The sequence below is a fragment of the Rhinopithecus bieti genome, unplaced genomic scaffold, assembly GCF_001698545.2.
Source record: "Rhinopithecus bieti isolate Rb0 unplaced genomic scaffold, ASM169854v2 scaffold_5273, whole genome shotgun sequence".
Lineage (NCBI taxonomy): Eukaryota > Metazoa > Chordata > Mammalia > Primates > Cercopithecidae > Rhinopithecus > Rhinopithecus bieti.
The window spans coordinates 297,890-316,329 of NW_016805057.1; the positions used below are offsets into that span (position 1 = coordinate 297,890).

General features: G+C 33.0%; 2 protein-coding genes across 3 annotated transcripts in view; both read left to right on the plus strand.

Annotated features, from left to right (window-relative positions):
* The window catches only part of LOC108528948 (zinc finger CCCH domain-containing protein 13-like), a 47,867-nt gene that overhangs the window by 5,004 nt on the left and 24,423 nt on the right, over positions 1-18,440 (plus strand). The window contains exons 2-4 of one of the 2 annotated variants that reach the window (XM_017870964.1): positions 2,155-2,277; positions 2,596-2,705; positions 5,383-5,494. In XM_017870964.1, coding sequence (XP_017726453.1) covers positions 2,161-2,277; positions 2,596-2,705; positions 5,383-5,494 — 339 coding nt within the window. In that variant the 5' untranslated portion in view covers positions 2,155-2,160. Of the gene's footprint in view, positions 1-2,151; positions 2,278-2,595; positions 2,706-5,382; positions 5,495-18,440 lie in introns of both variants that reach the window. The other variant, XM_017870963.1, reaches the window with a different exon arrangement.
* LOC108528945 (zinc finger CCCH domain-containing protein 13) overlaps positions 1-18,440 on the plus strand; it is a 102,497-nt gene that overhangs the window by 4,672 nt on the left and 79,385 nt on the right. The gene's annotated exons all lie outside the window — the stretch shown is intronic.

Here is an 18,440-nt window from a genome sequence, read left to right on the forward strand (position 1 = left end):
TATGTAAGTGATTTTGTGTTGCAGCCAATTATTGTTTATGTGATGCTCTCCACTGATTCTTAAATTTATAATTACTGTGACATAATTCTCTTTTTAAAATCATTAAAAATTAATTGCTATTATATCAAAAGAATTATTACATTTTATATTAAGAAGAATATAGATTTTCTAGTTTAAAATCACCATATATTATTTCATATTTTCCTTCCTTGATGCACCACCTTTTATTTATCAAATGTTGTTCTTATTCTTTGGATTCTTTTAAAAATTGAGCTGCAGTACCTCATTGAACCAAACATTGTTTACAATTTTTTATTGCTGTTTCAATTAGGTACTACCACGATTTAATTTCCTTTAAAGTAATATGTGTTTACTTTGAAACCACATTAAAGAACATTTGTGATCTTTATAGAGACTAAATGAAACTTTTTTAGCTGCTATGGTTCATTCTAGTAACTTTTGATGATTGATATGATTTCAACTAATATTTAGTTTGTATAAAGTGGGATATAGTATGGTTTTTTTTTTCCTTTCCCTTGCGAGGCAGTTTCTACCCTCTTCCCACAGTAGTGTATGCTCTGGATTGTATCTTGGTCTAGAATTTAATATTGTTTTCTAATGTCATAATATCATACTATCATTATCTGATACTTGCATCGCTAGTTGAATTACCCAATTATGTCATTGGATTAGATTTTTACTATAGTTTCAGTTTTTGAATGTGTTATTTACATACATATTTATATATACACATATATAAATATATATACATATATGAAATACATATACATGTGTATATATACATATATAAAATATATACACATGTATATATACATATATAAAAATATATACATATGTATATATACATATATAAAATATATACATATGTATGCATACATATATACATATATAAAAATATGTATACATATATACACATATATAAAAATATATATACACATATATACACACACACATATATATATTTTTCTTGAGACGGAGTCTTGCTCTGTCACCCAGGTTGGAATGCAGAGGTGTGATCTTGGCTCACTGCAAGCTCTGCCTCCTGGGTTCATGGCATTCTCCTGCCTCAGCCTCCCAACAGGCGCCCACCACCACCATGCCCAGCTAATTTTCTTTTCTTCTTCTTTTTTTTTTTTTTTGTATTTTTAGTAGAGACGGAGTTTCACCATGTTAGCCACAATGGTCTCAATCTCCTGACCTCATGATCCTCCCACCTTGACCTCCCAAAGTGCTGGGATTACAGGCATGAGCCACTGTGCCTGGACCTTAAAAAATATTTTTATGTTTACATCAAATCTAACAGAGCTTAAACATAAAATAAAATAAAATATTTTACAATTTGTCTTTTTTCTTATTACTAATAGTGGTAAAATAGTCTATTAATTACTTTTAACACCTTTGAATTTTATGTCAGTATAGTATAGATTATAGAAATATCTTGACTTTTTCTAGTTCTACAATCTGTCCTGTTTTGAAAGTTGTTTTTATCAACATTGAGTTTTGTTTTGGTTTGGTTTTGTGTTACTGGAAAATAAATATGCTTGATCAGATTGCTTTGACTTCTGTAAGTCAAAGAAAATACTAAAATATCGTTCATTTTTCTCAACCTGATTTTTGGAACATAACTACTGTTGTCACTTTATGAAAAATAATTTCTGCTGTCAAAAGTTTCACCCAATTTTTTTTTCCATTTTCTATAGCATAACTGTTTTCAGTTAACTGGTTGATGGTTAACAACTTTTCTTAAAGGATAGAGTTACTAAATTTTGAAGCAATTTTTGTAAGTAGCTTTTATAAAGTAAATGTTTTGTACTATATCTTCTGAGGTTGATTGTACTATGAAAACTTCACTGTGTGAGATCATATTCATTCACTCCACAGAAGAGGTGCAATTGTAGCCAACAAATCTCACAGCTGTTATAAATTCACCAGTAAGGCATGTTTTAGAAGATATTATCTCTGTTTACCTGTGACCTCTCCTATGCCTTTTTTTTTTTTTTTTAATCTCCCAAGGAAAATCTCCTGTAATTTTACACTGTTACCTATAGTTTTATCAACTTGTAAGCTGTGGGCTCAGTTATTTAAAACTGAAGAATTTTACAGTTTTGCCTCTTTCTTTTTTGGTTAAAGTAGTACAAAATGTCAAAAATTAGAAGGAAGGTCACAGTGGAAAATACCAAGACCATATCTGATAGCACATCCCGAAGACCCAGTGTATTTGAGAGGCTTGGACCCAGCACTGGCAGTACAGCAGAGGTGAGTTGTCACTAGTATAGTCACAGGGGTTCTCTTAGAATTCTATTATTGAAATGCTCATTTGTATCATAAAGGTGAACAGGTTGTTTTATTGTAGGAATGTTGGTTCAGTAAATTTTTTAAAGTGTGTTTTATAAAAAAAAGTGAAAAGGTGATAAGGTTATGGGTTTTCATATATTTTCCTGAAGTTTTATTATTTGGGGAGTAATATATCACAGGGTAGCTGGAATTTTGGTAACATTTGTTTTAATTTTGTCCCGCTAGCACTTTTTTTCCAGAAATCAATATGAAATTTACATAGTAATATCTGTCTCTTAGACACAGTGCCGTAACTGGCTGAAGACTGGCAACTGCCTCTATGGAAACACATGTAGATTCGTACATGGCCCTTCACCTCGTGGTAAAGGTTATAGCAGCAATTATAGAAGGTAAACTGAGAACTTTGAATTGTTCATGTACTCTTAGAAGATGACTTTTGTAACTTATCTAGTGTAAAAATCTGAAATACAACCATATATTTGGTCAGATTTTCTATATTGGTGGTAGTCTTACCAGTGATCGAAGATTGACAAGATCTTTTTGTTACTATTTTCAAGATTAATAAAATGTTTGCTTTAAAATTAACTTACTTGTTCATTATTTATTTGTTTTGACAGTAGATCTTTTTGTAATATGTGTATGGCTTACTTTTTTCCCCCAAATTATGTATTAAATTGCTGCTTAAGACAGCAGAATTCCATGGTATCTGAATTTCTTTTAGTGAGGCTATTTTAACTCTTAAAATAGTAAAATTCAAATAGGGTATAATTTTAGCTGTTTAAGATGTTCTGAATTCAAATTTTGCACACATTCTGTAGGTTAAAATGCATTTGCCAAATCCCTTATCACTGTATGTTAATGAAAATATGTATTTATATGTGGATAAATGTACTCCATATTTCAAACATCGTTTTGCCTTTAATAAAGGCTTGGCTAGATTAAACTTGCTTAATAAAGACCTTTTATTTTTCTTTTGGTTCCCTCATGATGATGATTTTAGGGTGTTTAAAGATGTATATACATAGAGTTTGTCACAGAAACAGTTTTAACTTGATTGGTAAACAAATAATTTACCTAGTTCCAAAATTGGTTATGCTGATTGTTTTGGCTATAGCATAGCAACACTATAAAAACTGAACATTAGCAATTGGAAATTTTTTTTTTTTTTTAGTTGGGTGATTTTTTTGGGGTAGTGTATGGGTAGATTTTGTTTAGGAGAATTTAAAATTCAAACCCTCAACATTAGCCAACTTCCTTTTCATGTAAACATTCTACATTTTAGTTTATTTGTGATTCTGAATACTGTTTTATTTGTATTTAGATTGTCATTTGTCACTTCTGTTAATGTGGGAAAATTAGTGTTTGTAGTATATGTGTGATTAATTGTATATATACATGTAGATACATACCTGGTGAAACTATTTCAATACTTTTAATGTTTTGCTTTCATTAATACTGTACTTTTAATACATTTTAAAATGTATCTTTGAATTTTATTAGCTGACTCAGAATTTTATTTAAGCAATCATTTTGAGAAAATGGTCAGAGAAATTTGTCTAAAATGGGAAAAGTAATGTCATTACTAGACTTAGAATAAAGGATATTTATTATAATTTTGCTATTTTGTGTGTGTTTTTCCATCTGATAATTTCTTTCGTATTTGTGCTTTTTTTTGTCGGGAGGAAAAACATAGTTCATAATGTGAGTCAAAGATGAGAAGAAAAGCAGTGTATTTTGCAAAATGCTTATTTATATGTTTATATTACAAGACTTTTAAGTAATTCAGTGAGAATTCGCTGTGTGTAGAACATTCACTCTGATGGGTGCTGTTTAGGATAGAAACAAGTTCATACTAAACTGTTTCATTATATAAAGGAAACCGGGGCACATAGGATTTACATGTACATCATAACTATAATTTAGACCACTTAAGTACTGGTTCTTAATAAGAGATTCCAGTTTCTAGTTTAGCTTTAACTGTTAAAACATTTAATATAAATCTATTAAATATGCATGTAAACATCAATGAGATCCTTTAAAGTGAATTAGCTCAAATTATTTCTTTACTAACCTTATGATTTGTATTCATATAATCAAGGAATTGATTTGATTGCTCAGTGACTGCTTGAAATAGATGTGAATATTTATGTGATTTGTTTATATCTTTTTTATATATAGTACTTTTTGGTAGTCAAAGAGGAATAGAGCATTCCTTAACTTCTTTTGCCCTCTTTTAAAGGTGTTCTAGAAATAGTCATTCAAGGCAGTGTGTTTTCCATCTCTCCTTTGTTTTTTCGCCACTGATAGTAAAAATAATGGCATAGCCATATACTGTCAAATTTATAGTATAAATAATAAAGCCTTACCACTGTTGAGTATAAATATGTATTTTCCTTTAGTTAAAAAATTTACAGCAGAATATGAAAATCACTGTTGTAAAATTGCTTTGAATCCTTTATTCTGAAATAATTTAAAATTTAAGAAAAATTATAAAGCTCCTATATTTGCTTTGAATCTTACTTAAAGCACATAAAATATTTTCTCAGTTGTTGATGTTACATCCAACCACATGCATGTATATACAAGAAACTTATTTCTTATAATACTTATTATGTCTTTCATGTATAGATGTTAGCGCTGCTACCTCTAGATTAATTTTGCAACTTTGTAGTTTAAAACATTGGGTTACTACTGTATTTTGCTCCTACATGTAACTAATATACTTATATGATTAACAGGTAAACAAGTCAACCTATTAGTTCCTTTTTATCAGTTCACATATAATTTCTTATTCACATCACCAGTACCTGCCACTTCATGGAATTTAACATATAAATTTTAATGTTATTGGGAGAAAAACTGTAAGTGTTGGTCATGTTTTGCATATTAATATTTAAGGTGAAATTATTTTCAGAAATTTAGGAGTCAAGGTCAGTTAGAAAAGTGTATTGAGATTTGTGAGGTTATTTCTATAAATACATTCTTATAAAATGTTATTAATATATAAATATAGATTTTTGTTGTTTTGTTTTGTTTTTTGTTTTGTTTCTGTGTTTTGGTTCAAAGGTCACCAGAAAGACCTACAGGGGATCTTAGAGAAAGAATGAAGAACAAGCGCCAAGACGTGGACACTGAGCCCCAGAAACGAAATACAGAGGAGTCATCCTCACCTGTTAGGGTAGGATTGAATTTCCCAAAACAAAGTTAAACTTCAGTAGTAATTTGTTAATTTAAGTTTCATTTTAAATATTATTTGTGTGCTAAGTATATGGTAAATGTGTAATATGGCATTATAATGTTCTATATGGATAATGTAATTTAGAGGGGAAGAGTCCCCTGGGAAAACTGTGATTGGTTCAGTTCTTTATGGTAGTTAAGATAAAAGGGATTGTTTGGCAGAACTCAAGCTGAACTTAGTAGGGATTTTGTACCTTGATGAGGATCATGAGTATCTTTAAGTTTTCAGAATTCAGCCAGCCATCACATCTGCTCCAAGAAAGATTGAAGTGGCTTGCAGTAGAACGCTTACACAAATTAAAACAATGAAAGCAAAACACATGGGGTTAACAAACGGAACTAGAAAGTTGAGATAAAAGAAAGCAAATATGACCACAAATTTTAGCTGTGAATTTGTTGGCAGTGAAGCCAAGATAAATAAAATTTATAATGTAGTTCATTGAATAAAAGAAAACAATTGTTTGTCAGGAACGGAAATCTTTCCCAGAGCTAATTGTTTTCTAGAAATTTATCATACCATATTTCACATACCATATAGTTCACTCATTAAAAGTGTACTCCTCAGTGGTTTTTAGTATATTATTAGAGTTGTGAAACCATCACCACAGTCAATTTTAGAATATTTTCATTGCTCCATAAAGAAATGCCAAACTTTTCAGCAGACGCCCTCCTAGCCACCAGCCCTAGGCAACCACTAAATCCTCTTTCTCTTTCTAGAGATTTACCTATATATTTCATATAAATGGAATAATAAAATGTGATCTTTTGTGACTAGCTTTTTTCACTTAGCATAGTTTTTCAAGGTTCATGAAACAGTATGGGATGCATCAGTATTTTGTTCCTGATTTTTGTCAGATAATATTACATTGTATTGATAATATCACATTTTGTTTATCCACTCGTCAGTGATGGATATTTGGGCTTTTCTACTTTTGACTCTTGTGTATAATGCTGCTGTGAACATTTATGTACAAGTTTTTGTATGGCTATGTTTTTATTTCTATTGGGTTTATATTGAAGAGTGAAATTGCCGAGTTTTACAGTAACTCTATGTTTAACCTTTTAAGGAACTGCCAGACTAAGTGGCTGTATCATTTCACATTTTTGACAGCATATGAAAGTTCTAGTTTCTGCACATCATCATCAACACTTTTGTTATCTAACTTTTTGATTATAGCAATCTTGGTGGGTGTGAAATGATAATCTAATTGTGGTTTTATTTGCATTTTGGATTCTAATTATGTTGAGCATCTTTTGTGTACTTATTGGCTCTTTGTATATTTTCTTTGGAGATCCTTTTCCCATTTTAAAAATTGGGTTGTCTTTTTATTATAGAGTTATAAGTGCTCTCTTTATTTTGGATACAAGTCCCTTATCGTATATATAACTTGCAGATCTTTTCTCCCATTCTGTGTGTTGGCATCACATTCTTGATGGTGTCCTTTAAGACATGTACATTTTTAATTTGATGAAATCTGACTTACCTGTTTTTGTTTTTATTGTTATTGTTGCTTGTTTGTGCTTTTGATGTCATCTAAGAAACTATTTTTTAGTCCAGGGTCACAAAGATTTACATCTATGTTTTCTTAGAAGCATATTATGGTTTTAGCTCTTATATTTAAGTCTTTGATACATTTTGAGCTAATTTTTATTTATGACGTAGTAAAGGTTCAGCCTTATTCTTTTGCATGTGGATATCTAGTTGTCCTCTATGTTTTTATGAAAGTTACTGAATTGTATAAGCAACAACTTCCTTGATCACTTAAGGTATGTAGAAGCTTTCTGCGGCTGTTTTTGACCCATGATAAAAAAGCCCTGACAGTATTATAATTTGTGAAACTTATTTCTTATAATATAGTTTTAAGTATTTAGTTTTCTAATGTCTAATGTGATACAGAGATACAATCTTAAAAATCTTAAGTAGTTCTCAGCTGGAGGTTTTTATCAAAATTCCTTTTCAGGGAAGATCTTTTCAAAATACATATGCCAATATTCCACTCCTAATCTACTGAATCAGAATTTCTGGGTTGGGGACTAAGCATGTGTATGACATTTTGAAATAACCTATTGATTCAGAATAAGAGATGCCTCATTGGTCTTCTGGTAAACGTACAGCTACTCTGAAAAAAAGAAAGCCATGGTTTCTCGGGTTTGCCAGTTCTTTTATGTAAATACTCCCACCATGGTGAGTTTCAAGTTTTCAAAGACATCACTGACAAATGCATAGTTGGGAAGACATGCTAAGTGACATTATATACAGTGTTCCCATTATGTATATTATAAACACACAAAGTGTAAATAACCTCAGGAGTGAATTTACTATGAGTTCTGAGTAATTATTACCTTTGTTTTTAATACAGTTTATTTGTTTAATCATGGCGGTGTTTAACAGTGACTTCCAGAATTCCTAAAAATTTAAATCAGCTCTTATGAGTCAGTACAGACTGACTCTAGCATACTGCTAGATGAATTGTTATTAGCATAAGGAGCAAACATCTGGAATCCATATTTAGAGCATATTACTTTAGAAATTGTTAAACTCTTCTTGTCTCCTTATCTGTAAAATGGAAATGCTGGCTGTCAGTGTTGCTGTGAAGAAAATACATGTAAATGATTTGCTATTCCATGAGGACATGTGCATAATAAATGGTATATACTGGTATTGAAATGGCGCTTAGCATTTTCTAATATAAATTGTCTTTAGGCTCGTACAGAAGATGAACATCAGCCTTGGAGATGTAGGTTGTTGACAGATAACTGAATGTAAGTGTGGTGTTTATCATAAAGGTTTTTATGTTCATCAAATAAAGTTAGTACAGTAAAGTTGGCATTTTGTTAAGAAATTTAAAGCCTGATTCTTGCTTTCCCTAGATGAGAAAGCCCTCAAAGGCACTGAGCATCGTGTATACTGAAGGGATAGAGTTGTAAGCTTCAACAGTGATCAGGTTTTAGGTAATAAACTATCTAAACTCAAACAGAACTGTTAATAAGCTAGGACACCAGGGTATTAATTATTATTTATTATTATTCTTTGAGACAGAGTCTTACCCTGTCTCCCAGACTGGAGTGCAATGGCGTGATCTCTGCTCACTGCAACCTCTGCCTCCTGGGTTCAAGTGATTCTCCTGCCTCACCCTCCCGAGTAGCTGAGATTACAGGTGTGCGCCACCATGCCTAGCTAATTTTTTGTATCTTTGGTAGAGACGGGGTTTCACCATGTTGGCTAGTCTGCTCTCGAACTCCTGACCTTGTGATCTACCCGCCTTGGCCTCCCAAAGTGCTGGGATTACAGGCATGAGCCACCACACCCAGCTGGTATTATTTTTAGTGTTATATATGACAGGTAACAGATACTGATCATTTTTATTGCATTCCTGCTGCAACACATGACTGTTGATCTTCATGTAATGAATTTCTGTAGGAAGATCAGGACTATGTTAGGTAAGGGCAACTGTGGAATAGATTACATAGGCATAGCCAAGATAGAATGGGTGTGATTTTCAGCAAATTAGCTGTAATTCCTCCTCTTCTCTGTCACTGATGTCAACTCCAATGTGTCTGAATTATGAGGTTGATAACTCCTGATCTTGTGGTGAGACAGATTCATAAATGGATAACTTGTAATTCTGTAGCATGTGATAGTATGTCAGAAAGATATGAGCAAAATGCACAATGGAGAGAGTAAATAATTACCTGGAGAACCAGGGAATGCTTCAGGGAAAATGACACTTGGACTGGTGTTGAAGGAATAGATGGGGTGTCAGAGGGGAGGGAAGAAGAGAAAACCAACACAAGAAATTTAAGGAGTTTTAAAGGACTAATGTGTTTGAGAAACTTGTGAAGCTGTGTGCCTAGGTTATAAAAATGATAACATGTGGATGTGAGATGAAGGCTGAAGTAGATTAGGACCAGATTATCAGGGGTCTTGTGTGCCAAACTCACAGTTTAGCAATAGAGAAAAGAGACTTACATGCTCAGATCTGTTTTGCTCACCAGTTTACCTCCAGACCCTGGAACTAGTAAGTTCACTTACTGAATTAATGGAAAGTGGTTCTGATATGCAGCCGTGATTGAGAACCCCCGCTGATCTAAGGTCTGTGCTGTCAAATGTGGGTAGTCTGAATTGAAGTGTGCTATAAATATAAAATACATAGTGAATTTCAGAGACTTAGTATGAAAAAAAAGTAAAATATCTCAAATTTTAAAATGTTGATTTTATGTTGAGAGTACAATAATTTTGGATATGCTGGGTTAAATAATGTTATCAATATTTTAATTTTACCTTTATCTTTTTTCTTTTTAATGTTACAACAAAGAATTGTAAAATTACTTAAGTGCTTGCATTATGTTTCTATTGGAAAGGGCTGGTCTAGGTGATATAAATCAGACTTAATGCAGTGGAACTGAAAAGTGAGAGGCTTATTTGAGGTAGTCAGTAGCAAATAGTTGCATTTAATCAGTAGAGATTTTCAGATTAAAATGGAATTGTATTTTCATTTTGTATGACAGAGACTTGTTATTTTATGGAATTTGAGAGCAAAAGATAAATTAGCTTTGAAAGCAAAATTAGACCCCTAAATATAGTCAGGAAGAATATTCAAGCATTTATTGATGATGGAGACATAAAGGTGTTGTAGAGCGTCCTTATCTCTTAACAGAAGCTTTGTGACTGCATTCAAGGAAGAATTAGATAATTCGCCATTGTGGGAAGATACCTAGTTTAGGAGTTAGAGATGCCCTATGAGTATTGCTTACCTAAGTCTTACGTCAGAGCAAGTGGGCAAGAGCAGTGGTCTGAGTTTATTTTTCTTTATTGATCTCTGTTTTTATTTTCATTTTTTTAATGTGGTAAAATACACATAAAATTTAGTATTTTAACAATTTTTTGATGCACAGTTTATTGACATTAAGTGCATTTACACTGTTATGCAAATGATACCACCATTCATTTCCAGAACTTTTTCATGATCTTTGTTTTTAAAGCGTTAAGTTTTTTGTTGTTGTTGGTTCGTCCTCATATACAATATTAAAACAATTGGGATAGGTGGGTGTGGTGGCTCACACCTGTAATCCTAGCACTTTGGGAGGCTGAGGCGGGCAGATCACTTAAGGCCAGGAGTTTGAGACCAGACCAGCCAACATGGCGAAACCCCGTCTCTACTAAAAATGCAAAAATTAGCCAGGTGTGGTGGCGCATGCCTATAATCCCAGGTACTCAGGAGGCTGAGGCAGGAGAATTACTTGAGCCTGGGAGGCGGAGGTTGCAGTGAGCTGAGAATCACGCTAGCCTGGATGACAGAGTAAGACTCTGTTTCAAAAAAAACAAAACAAAACAAAAATGACAATTGGAATAATATTTTAACTGGTGTTAATTTTCTAAATGTTAATTATTTCAACTGGTTAAATACTTTTCTTAACCTGCTATTTTAATAACTTTCTGGTTCCTGAAAAGCCGTTTTAGAGGTTTTGTTTTTTTCCTTTTTCACCTCGCGGTTTTTCTTTTGAGACTTCACAATGTTGTTCTCTTTCCCTTGTCCACTATTTTTTCAAAGGACCATTTCTGTCATTTGTTTACGTTTCCTACCCCACCCCAACCTAATTGCTTACCTTCAAACAGAAGATTTAGACTTGATACTTATCCTGAATTTATTTAAGATGACTACACTCAAATTATTTTTTTAGATCTCAGTCTATAGGTGGATCTCAAGTCGATTATCCAACTTTAAACCTATTCCAGGTGTCTTATACTGAATTGAAAATGTAATTTTCTAGTATGAAGTTTACTGTCTCTTGAAACTGTGCCTTCTAGAATGTCCATGCAATTATTAGTTTTGTTTCACAGTTGCCTCCTCAGTTCTCTTACTGCCCCCCAATATCCCCTACCTTGTTCTTTTTTTTTTTTTTTTTTTTTTTTGACACGGGGTCTTGCCCTCCTTCCTGAGCTAAAGTGCAGTGATGCAAACATGATTCACTGAAGCCTCCACCTCCCAGGCTCAAACAATCATCCTTCCTCAGCCTCCAAAAATGTTGGGATTACAGTCGTGAGCCACTGCACTTGGCCTTATCTTGTTCTTTTTCTACATCTTGATATTTCTGGCTAGATGAGAAAAAAAAATGGCACTGACTGTAGGGGAAGGGATAGTACTGTAGCTGTTATAATTAGCAGGACTCCTGCAGTGGAGGACTTTTAAGTTAGAAGGCCTTAACATTGTTACTAACTATATCTTGAGTAAGTTTCTTGACTTTGTCTTTTAACTTGTAAGATAGATGTACCTTTAACTTGTAAGATAGATGTAACTTATAAGATAGATGCCCCAGTTTATCACAAGTTATGGTGAGAACGAAGTGAAGAAGTACATATGAAATTCTTTGGAAATAATAGAACATAGTTTAAATGCAGAATAGAAATAGTAGAAAGTCACCAAAGTAAAAATTTAGGAAGCTGATCACTGTAGGGGTAAATAGATCAAATGAGTGTTGTTTGTTTATTTCAAAAGAAAAGGCTTAGAAGGATAAGAGTATAAATAGAGATATAGTATATCTACCACCTGGTAGAAATTTGGTAATCGATATGTAGTACGGAGATAATTATGGTGATTTTCCAACATAGCTATATATTTTCATTTTATATGGAAAAATCTTTTAAGGTTTAGCCTAGTATGATCTGCAGATGTATTCTTTGATAGCTTTAAGAGTTGTTCCAGTTGCTGTTCCTTGACATAAAACAACCATTTATTATGTGCTCAAATTCTGTCAGGAATTCAGAAAGGGCACAGCAGGGCTGTCTTTTCTCTTGATCTCAGCTAACGTACTGGAAGCACGTAGGCTGGAATCACTTGAAGGTTTATTCACTCACCTGTCTGGCAGTTGATGCTGGCTGTCAGCTAGAGGCCTCTGTTTGTCTCTATGTGGTCTTTTCACTTGGGCTTCCTCATGGCCTGATGACTGAATTCCAAGGATGAGTATTCTGAGACACATGCACACTGCCACACACAGCAAGGGAATGAGCATGTGCTTGTGCCCTGGTTTCTTTTATTGTAGAATGGTATTAGTAACCAAACCTGGGCATTAGCGGTGTTTGTGCTACTGGAGTATTGTTTCTTTTAGAACCTCTCAGCTAGCAGAGCAAATAAATATATGCGTGTATACTAACTGGTATGTATAAATATTTCTAGTGACCATCTGTATCTGTATTAAGCTAACCATGAGTTGTTACTGATTTCTCTAACTGTAATCCGTTTCCACTATTAGTATTTTTATGCCCAGATGCCCCTTCCTTAGCTTGTGGTGATCTTTGTATTGGATCCGGAGCCTTTTTTAAAAATTTGCTTTATTGAAATATAATTTTCAAACATTGAAATGCACACATTTGAAGTATACAGTTTGAGTCTTGACAGATGTGCCACTTGTGTAACTACCACCACAATCAAGATACAGAACATACCTGTCAACCCAAAACATATCTTCGTGCCTTTTTGTAGTCATTCCCCTCCCAAACTCACTCCTGATAACCTCTGATCTGTCACTGTAATGAAATCATATATGTTCTTATGTCTTGATTCTTTCAGCATAGTACTTCTCAGGTTCAGCCATATTGTTGCGTATGTCAGTAGTTCATTCCTTTTATTGCTGATTCATGTTCTATTAGATGGATATATCAAAATTTGTTTAGCCATTCACCAGTGGATAGACATTTGGGTTGTTTCTAGTTTTCAGCTATTATGAATAAAGCTGCTTCAGCTATTATGAATAAAGCTGCTGTCAACATGTGTATATATGTTTTTGTGTGGACAAGTTTTCTTTTGGTAAATATCTAGGGGTAGAACTGTGTCTTATATGTATTTTTAACTGTATAAGAAACTGCTGAACAGTTTTCTGAAGTGGTTGTTCCATTTTGCATCTCCACTTACACTGAATAAGTTTTTCTCTGTATTCTTACCAACACTTGGCATTGTTGGTCTTTTTCATGTTAGCCATTCTAGTGGGTATATAGTAGTTTTAATTTTCATTTCTTGATGGTTAGTGACGTTGAACATCTTTTCGTATGTTTATTGGCTATTTTTTATCTTATGTATGTCTTGTATTGGCTAAGTATTTATTTATTAACATCTTTTGCTTATAAATTAGGCCCTTAGTCTTATTACCAATTTGTAATATTCTGTATACCAATCCTTTGTGAGATATATGTATTGCAAATACATTTCCCCAGTGTGCAGCCCGCCTTTTTATTTTCTTTGTGGTGTCTTTCAAAATGTCTTTCAACTTGAATGAAGTCCAGTTATATCCTATGTTGTTTTGCCACCACTTTAGTAATCCTCTGTAGTTTCTTTGTTTCTATGAAGATCATGTATTCCCAGCACACTGTGTATTTCATACTGTATATGTGGAATCAGCCATTTTCCTCAAAAAACTTGGTTCCTTTTACTGAGAGTACTTGAAAGGTTTTACCACTAGATTAGTCATTGTCTTTGGGGCTTTTCATTAGGTATACCTAGGAAATTCATATGGATTTTCTCTTTAAAAACAAACAAACATGAATTCAAATAATTCATATTTAGACTGTAGGACTTTTACTTAACTTTGATTTTATTAGTTGTGTGTTTTTTCTCTTCTGCTGAAAATTTTGGTCCCTGTTGACATTATTCATTTGCTTGACCTTACATTACATTTAGTAGTTTCAGAATAACAACTATATGGTTGTTAATAGTGTTATTACTGAGCTCAACTTAAGGTTTCTATGTAGTTCTTAAGATATATCCTATTAGGATAATGTTGTTAAATATGTCTATTAGGAATATATAGTCAAATTAGTATATTTTAAGTTACTTGAAACAGGTCTTCTCTATGTGGTTAAACCGCCAAATTGATACTTAGTTGGGTTAACTGAAGTAATCATATAATTAAAAGTAATTTTGAAGTTTTTAGATTTCTTTTTTCTTTCATTTTTTATTTATATAAAACGTTTACATGATTTCAAAGCTAAATTTACAAAACAGTTTTGCATTCAGAAAAGTCTAACTTCTGTCCCATGATTACTGTACCCTTTTCCCTATAGGTAACCACATTTATGAGTTTTTGGATAATCCTGCTGTTTTAAAACACACATATAATATATATGTATTTAATATGTACATATATATATGCACACACACAAATTAGTATATATAATCATCTTTTTTCTGTTTCTTAGATAAAAGGTAGCATTACTATATACATTTTTCTTCACCTTGCTTTTTTAACACTGTACCAGAGATCATTCTATAGCAGTATGTAAAGCTATATCTTAAGCTTTTTCATAGTTACATAGTATTTCATTGTGTGATTGTATGGTACATTATTCAGCCAGTCTTCTATTAGTGGAGATTTTAGGTTATTTCAGTCTTGCCACTAAAAGTAGAGCTACAGGGAATATATGCAATTGTTATTTTGTGTTTTTGTGTCTGTGTCTTAAGGAAATATAAATCTCCAGAAATGGGATTGCTGTATCAAAGGGTAAATGACTATATAATCTTACTACATAATGACATTTGCATTGTTGCCAACAGCACACAGAGCCAACTGACTTCATCTTTGCTTTGTTAGTGTTTTCAAACTTGTCTTTTTGTCAATTTCATAGAAAAAAATGTTATTATAGTTTTAATTATGTTTCTCTTATGAGTGAGGTTGGGCATCTTCATGTATTTACAGGTAATTTACTGTATCCCCTGCCCATTTTCTCTCTCTCTCTTTTTTTTTTTCTTCTCTGTTTTAAAATTCTGTATTTTAGGGAAAACCTTTTACTTAAGATACCAAGTACAGGTAATTTTATTTGCCACTTTTCTGTTTTTTTTTTTTTTTTTTAAATATGTTTTATAACAGTTTTAGGATCATAGCAAAAGTTAATGGTAAATACAGAGATTTCCCGTAACTCTTTCTCCCCTAGCATATGCAGAACTTACACCACTATCAGTGTCTCACACCAGTGGTGCATTGTTACGATCAGTGACCTTACGTGGACACATTGTTATTACTCATAGTCCATAGTGTAAAGTGTAGCTATTCTGTTTATTTGTCCATTGACCTACCAAAGGACATATTGGTTGTTTCCAAGTTTTGGCAATTATGAATACAGCTGCTATAAATATCTGTGTGTATATTTTTGTGTGGACATATGTTTTCAACTTCTTTGGGTAAATAGGAGTGTAATTAATGGATTGTATAAGAGTATGTTTAGTTTTGTAAAAAACTGCCAACTATCTTCTGAAGTGGCTGTATCATTTTGTATTTCCACCAGCAATGAATGAGAGTTCCTGTTGCTCCACATCCTGCCAGCATTTATTGTTGTCAGTGAATTGAATTTTGACTGTTCAGATAGGTATGTAGTGGTATCTCTTTGTGGTTTTACTTTGTATTTCCTTGTTAGATAAGCTGTTGAGCATCTTTTTATATACTTATTTGCCATCTGTATATCTTCGGTAAGATTGTTCAGGTCTTTTGCCCATTTAAAAAAATCAGATTGTTTTCTTATTATTCAGTTTTAAGAGTTCTTTGTATGTTTTTGATAACAGTCCTTATTGAATAAGTCTTCTGTGCTGAGACCACCTCTGTTGGGGAGACCCTAACCCAGCAGCATAGAGGAATTAAAGACACACATAAAAATATAGAGGTGTGAAGTGGGAAATCAGGGGTCTCACAGCCTTCAGAGCTGAGAGCCCTGAACAGATATTGACCCACATATTTATTAACAGCAAGCCTGTCATTAGCATTGTTTCTGTACATATTAAATTAAGTAAAAATATCCCTTATGGGAAACGAAGGGATGGGCTGAATTAAAGGAATAGGTTGGGTAGTTAACTGCAGCAGGAGCATGTCCTTAAGGTACAGATCGCTGATGCTATTGTTTGTGGCTTAAGAATGCCTTTAAGCGGTTTTCTGCCCTGGGCTGACCAGGTGTTCCTTGCCCTCATTCCCCTAAACCTACAACCTTCCAGCGTGGGCATTTTGGCCACCATGAACATGTTATAGTGCTGCAGAGATTTTGTTTATGACCAGTTTCAGGGCCAGTTGATGGCCAGATTTTGGGGGGCTTGTTCCCAAAACCTCTGAGCTTATTTTTCCCAGCCTATGGTTAGTCTTATTCTTTTGATGGTGTGTTTTTTTTTTAAATAGAGTAGAAGCTTTTAATTTTAATGAAGTCCAGTTATCAGTTATTTCTTTCATGGATTATAGTTTGATGATGTGTCTAAGATGTCATTGCCATACCCAAGGTCATCTAGATATTCTCTTATATCACTTTCTAGGAGCTTTCTTGATTTTTGTCTTACGTTAAGATCTAGGATCCATTTTAAGTTAATTTTTGTGAAGGCTGTAAGGTCTATGCCTAGATTCTTTTTCCATTTGGTTGTTCAATTGTTTCAGCACTGTTGAAAAGACTATCCTTTTTTCATTGAATTGGTTTGTCTTCTTTGTTAAATATCAGTTGATTATATTTGTGGGAGCCTATTTCTGGGCTCTTATTATTTTCCACTGATCTGTTTTGTTAGTTCTTTGCGTATCTCACACTGTCTTGATTGCTATAGCTTTATAGGAAGTCTTGAAGTCAGGTAGTGTCAGTCTCATGACTTTGTTCTTCAGTATTGTGTTGGCTATTCTGGGTCTCCATATAGAATCAGTATGTCAGTATCTACAAAATAACTTGCTGGGATTTTTTAATGAGGATTACATTTAATCTATTAATTTGGGATGAACTGACATCTTGACAGATATGTAGTCTTCTGTCCAAGAGCATGGAATAACTCTTCATTTATTTGGTTATTTGATTTCTTTAATCAATTTTGTAGTTTTCCTCATGTATGTCTTATGCATATTTTGCTAGATTCATCCTTAAGTATTTCATTTTTTTGTATACTGATGAAAATGGTATTGTGTTCTAATTTTAAATTCCACTTACTGTTGTATATAGGAAAGTGATTGGGTTTAAATCAGAACTTTGGGTTTAAAACAAAACTTTGGGTTTTATGTATATTAGCCTTGTATTCTGCAACCTGAACTAATCTATTTGTCAGTTCTTTTGCCTGTCCCACACTGTCTTGATTGCTATTGCTTTATAGGAAGTCTTAAAGTTCTTGAACTTTATAGGAAGATCTTGAAAAAAGAATTAATTCCTGAAGTTCTTTTGTTAGTTCTTTCAGAATTTCAACATAGACAATCATGTCTTCTGCAGACACTTTTGGTCTTCATTCTTAATAATCTGTATTATTTTTATTTCCTTTTCTTGTCTTCCTGCATTAGATGAAAGCAGACGTTGTATGATTTCTTTTAAATTTGTTAAGTGTGTTTTATGGCCCAGAATGTGATCTGTCTTGGTGAATGATCTGTATGAGCTTGAGAAATTTCAGTTTGATGAAAAGGAATAATGAGAGGGTACATCCTTGCCTTGTTTCTCATGTTAGCAGGAAAACTTCTAATTTTTCACCATTAGGTGTGATGTTAGCCGTAGGGTTTTTTGTAGATGATCAAGTTGAGGAAATTTGCCTCTGTTTCTAATTTACCAAGAGTTTTTATTATGTCTGAGTGTTGGACTTTATCAAATGCTTTTCCTCTAGCTGTTCGCATAGTCATGGGAGTTTTCTTTGTTAGTCTCTTGATGTGGTGGGTTACATTAATTGATTTTTGAATGTTGAACCAGTCTTGCATAGCAAGGATAAATTCTTCTTGGTTGTGGTACCTACATTGTGGGATTTGATTTGCTAACTTTTTATTAAGTTTGACTTTTAAAATTATATCTAATTTGCATAACATGTTATGATACAAATATACATAGTGAAATGATTCCTTCAGTCAAGCAGATTTCCATATCCATCATTTTATATAGTTATTTTTTGATTTGCTAATTTTTTTTTTTTTTT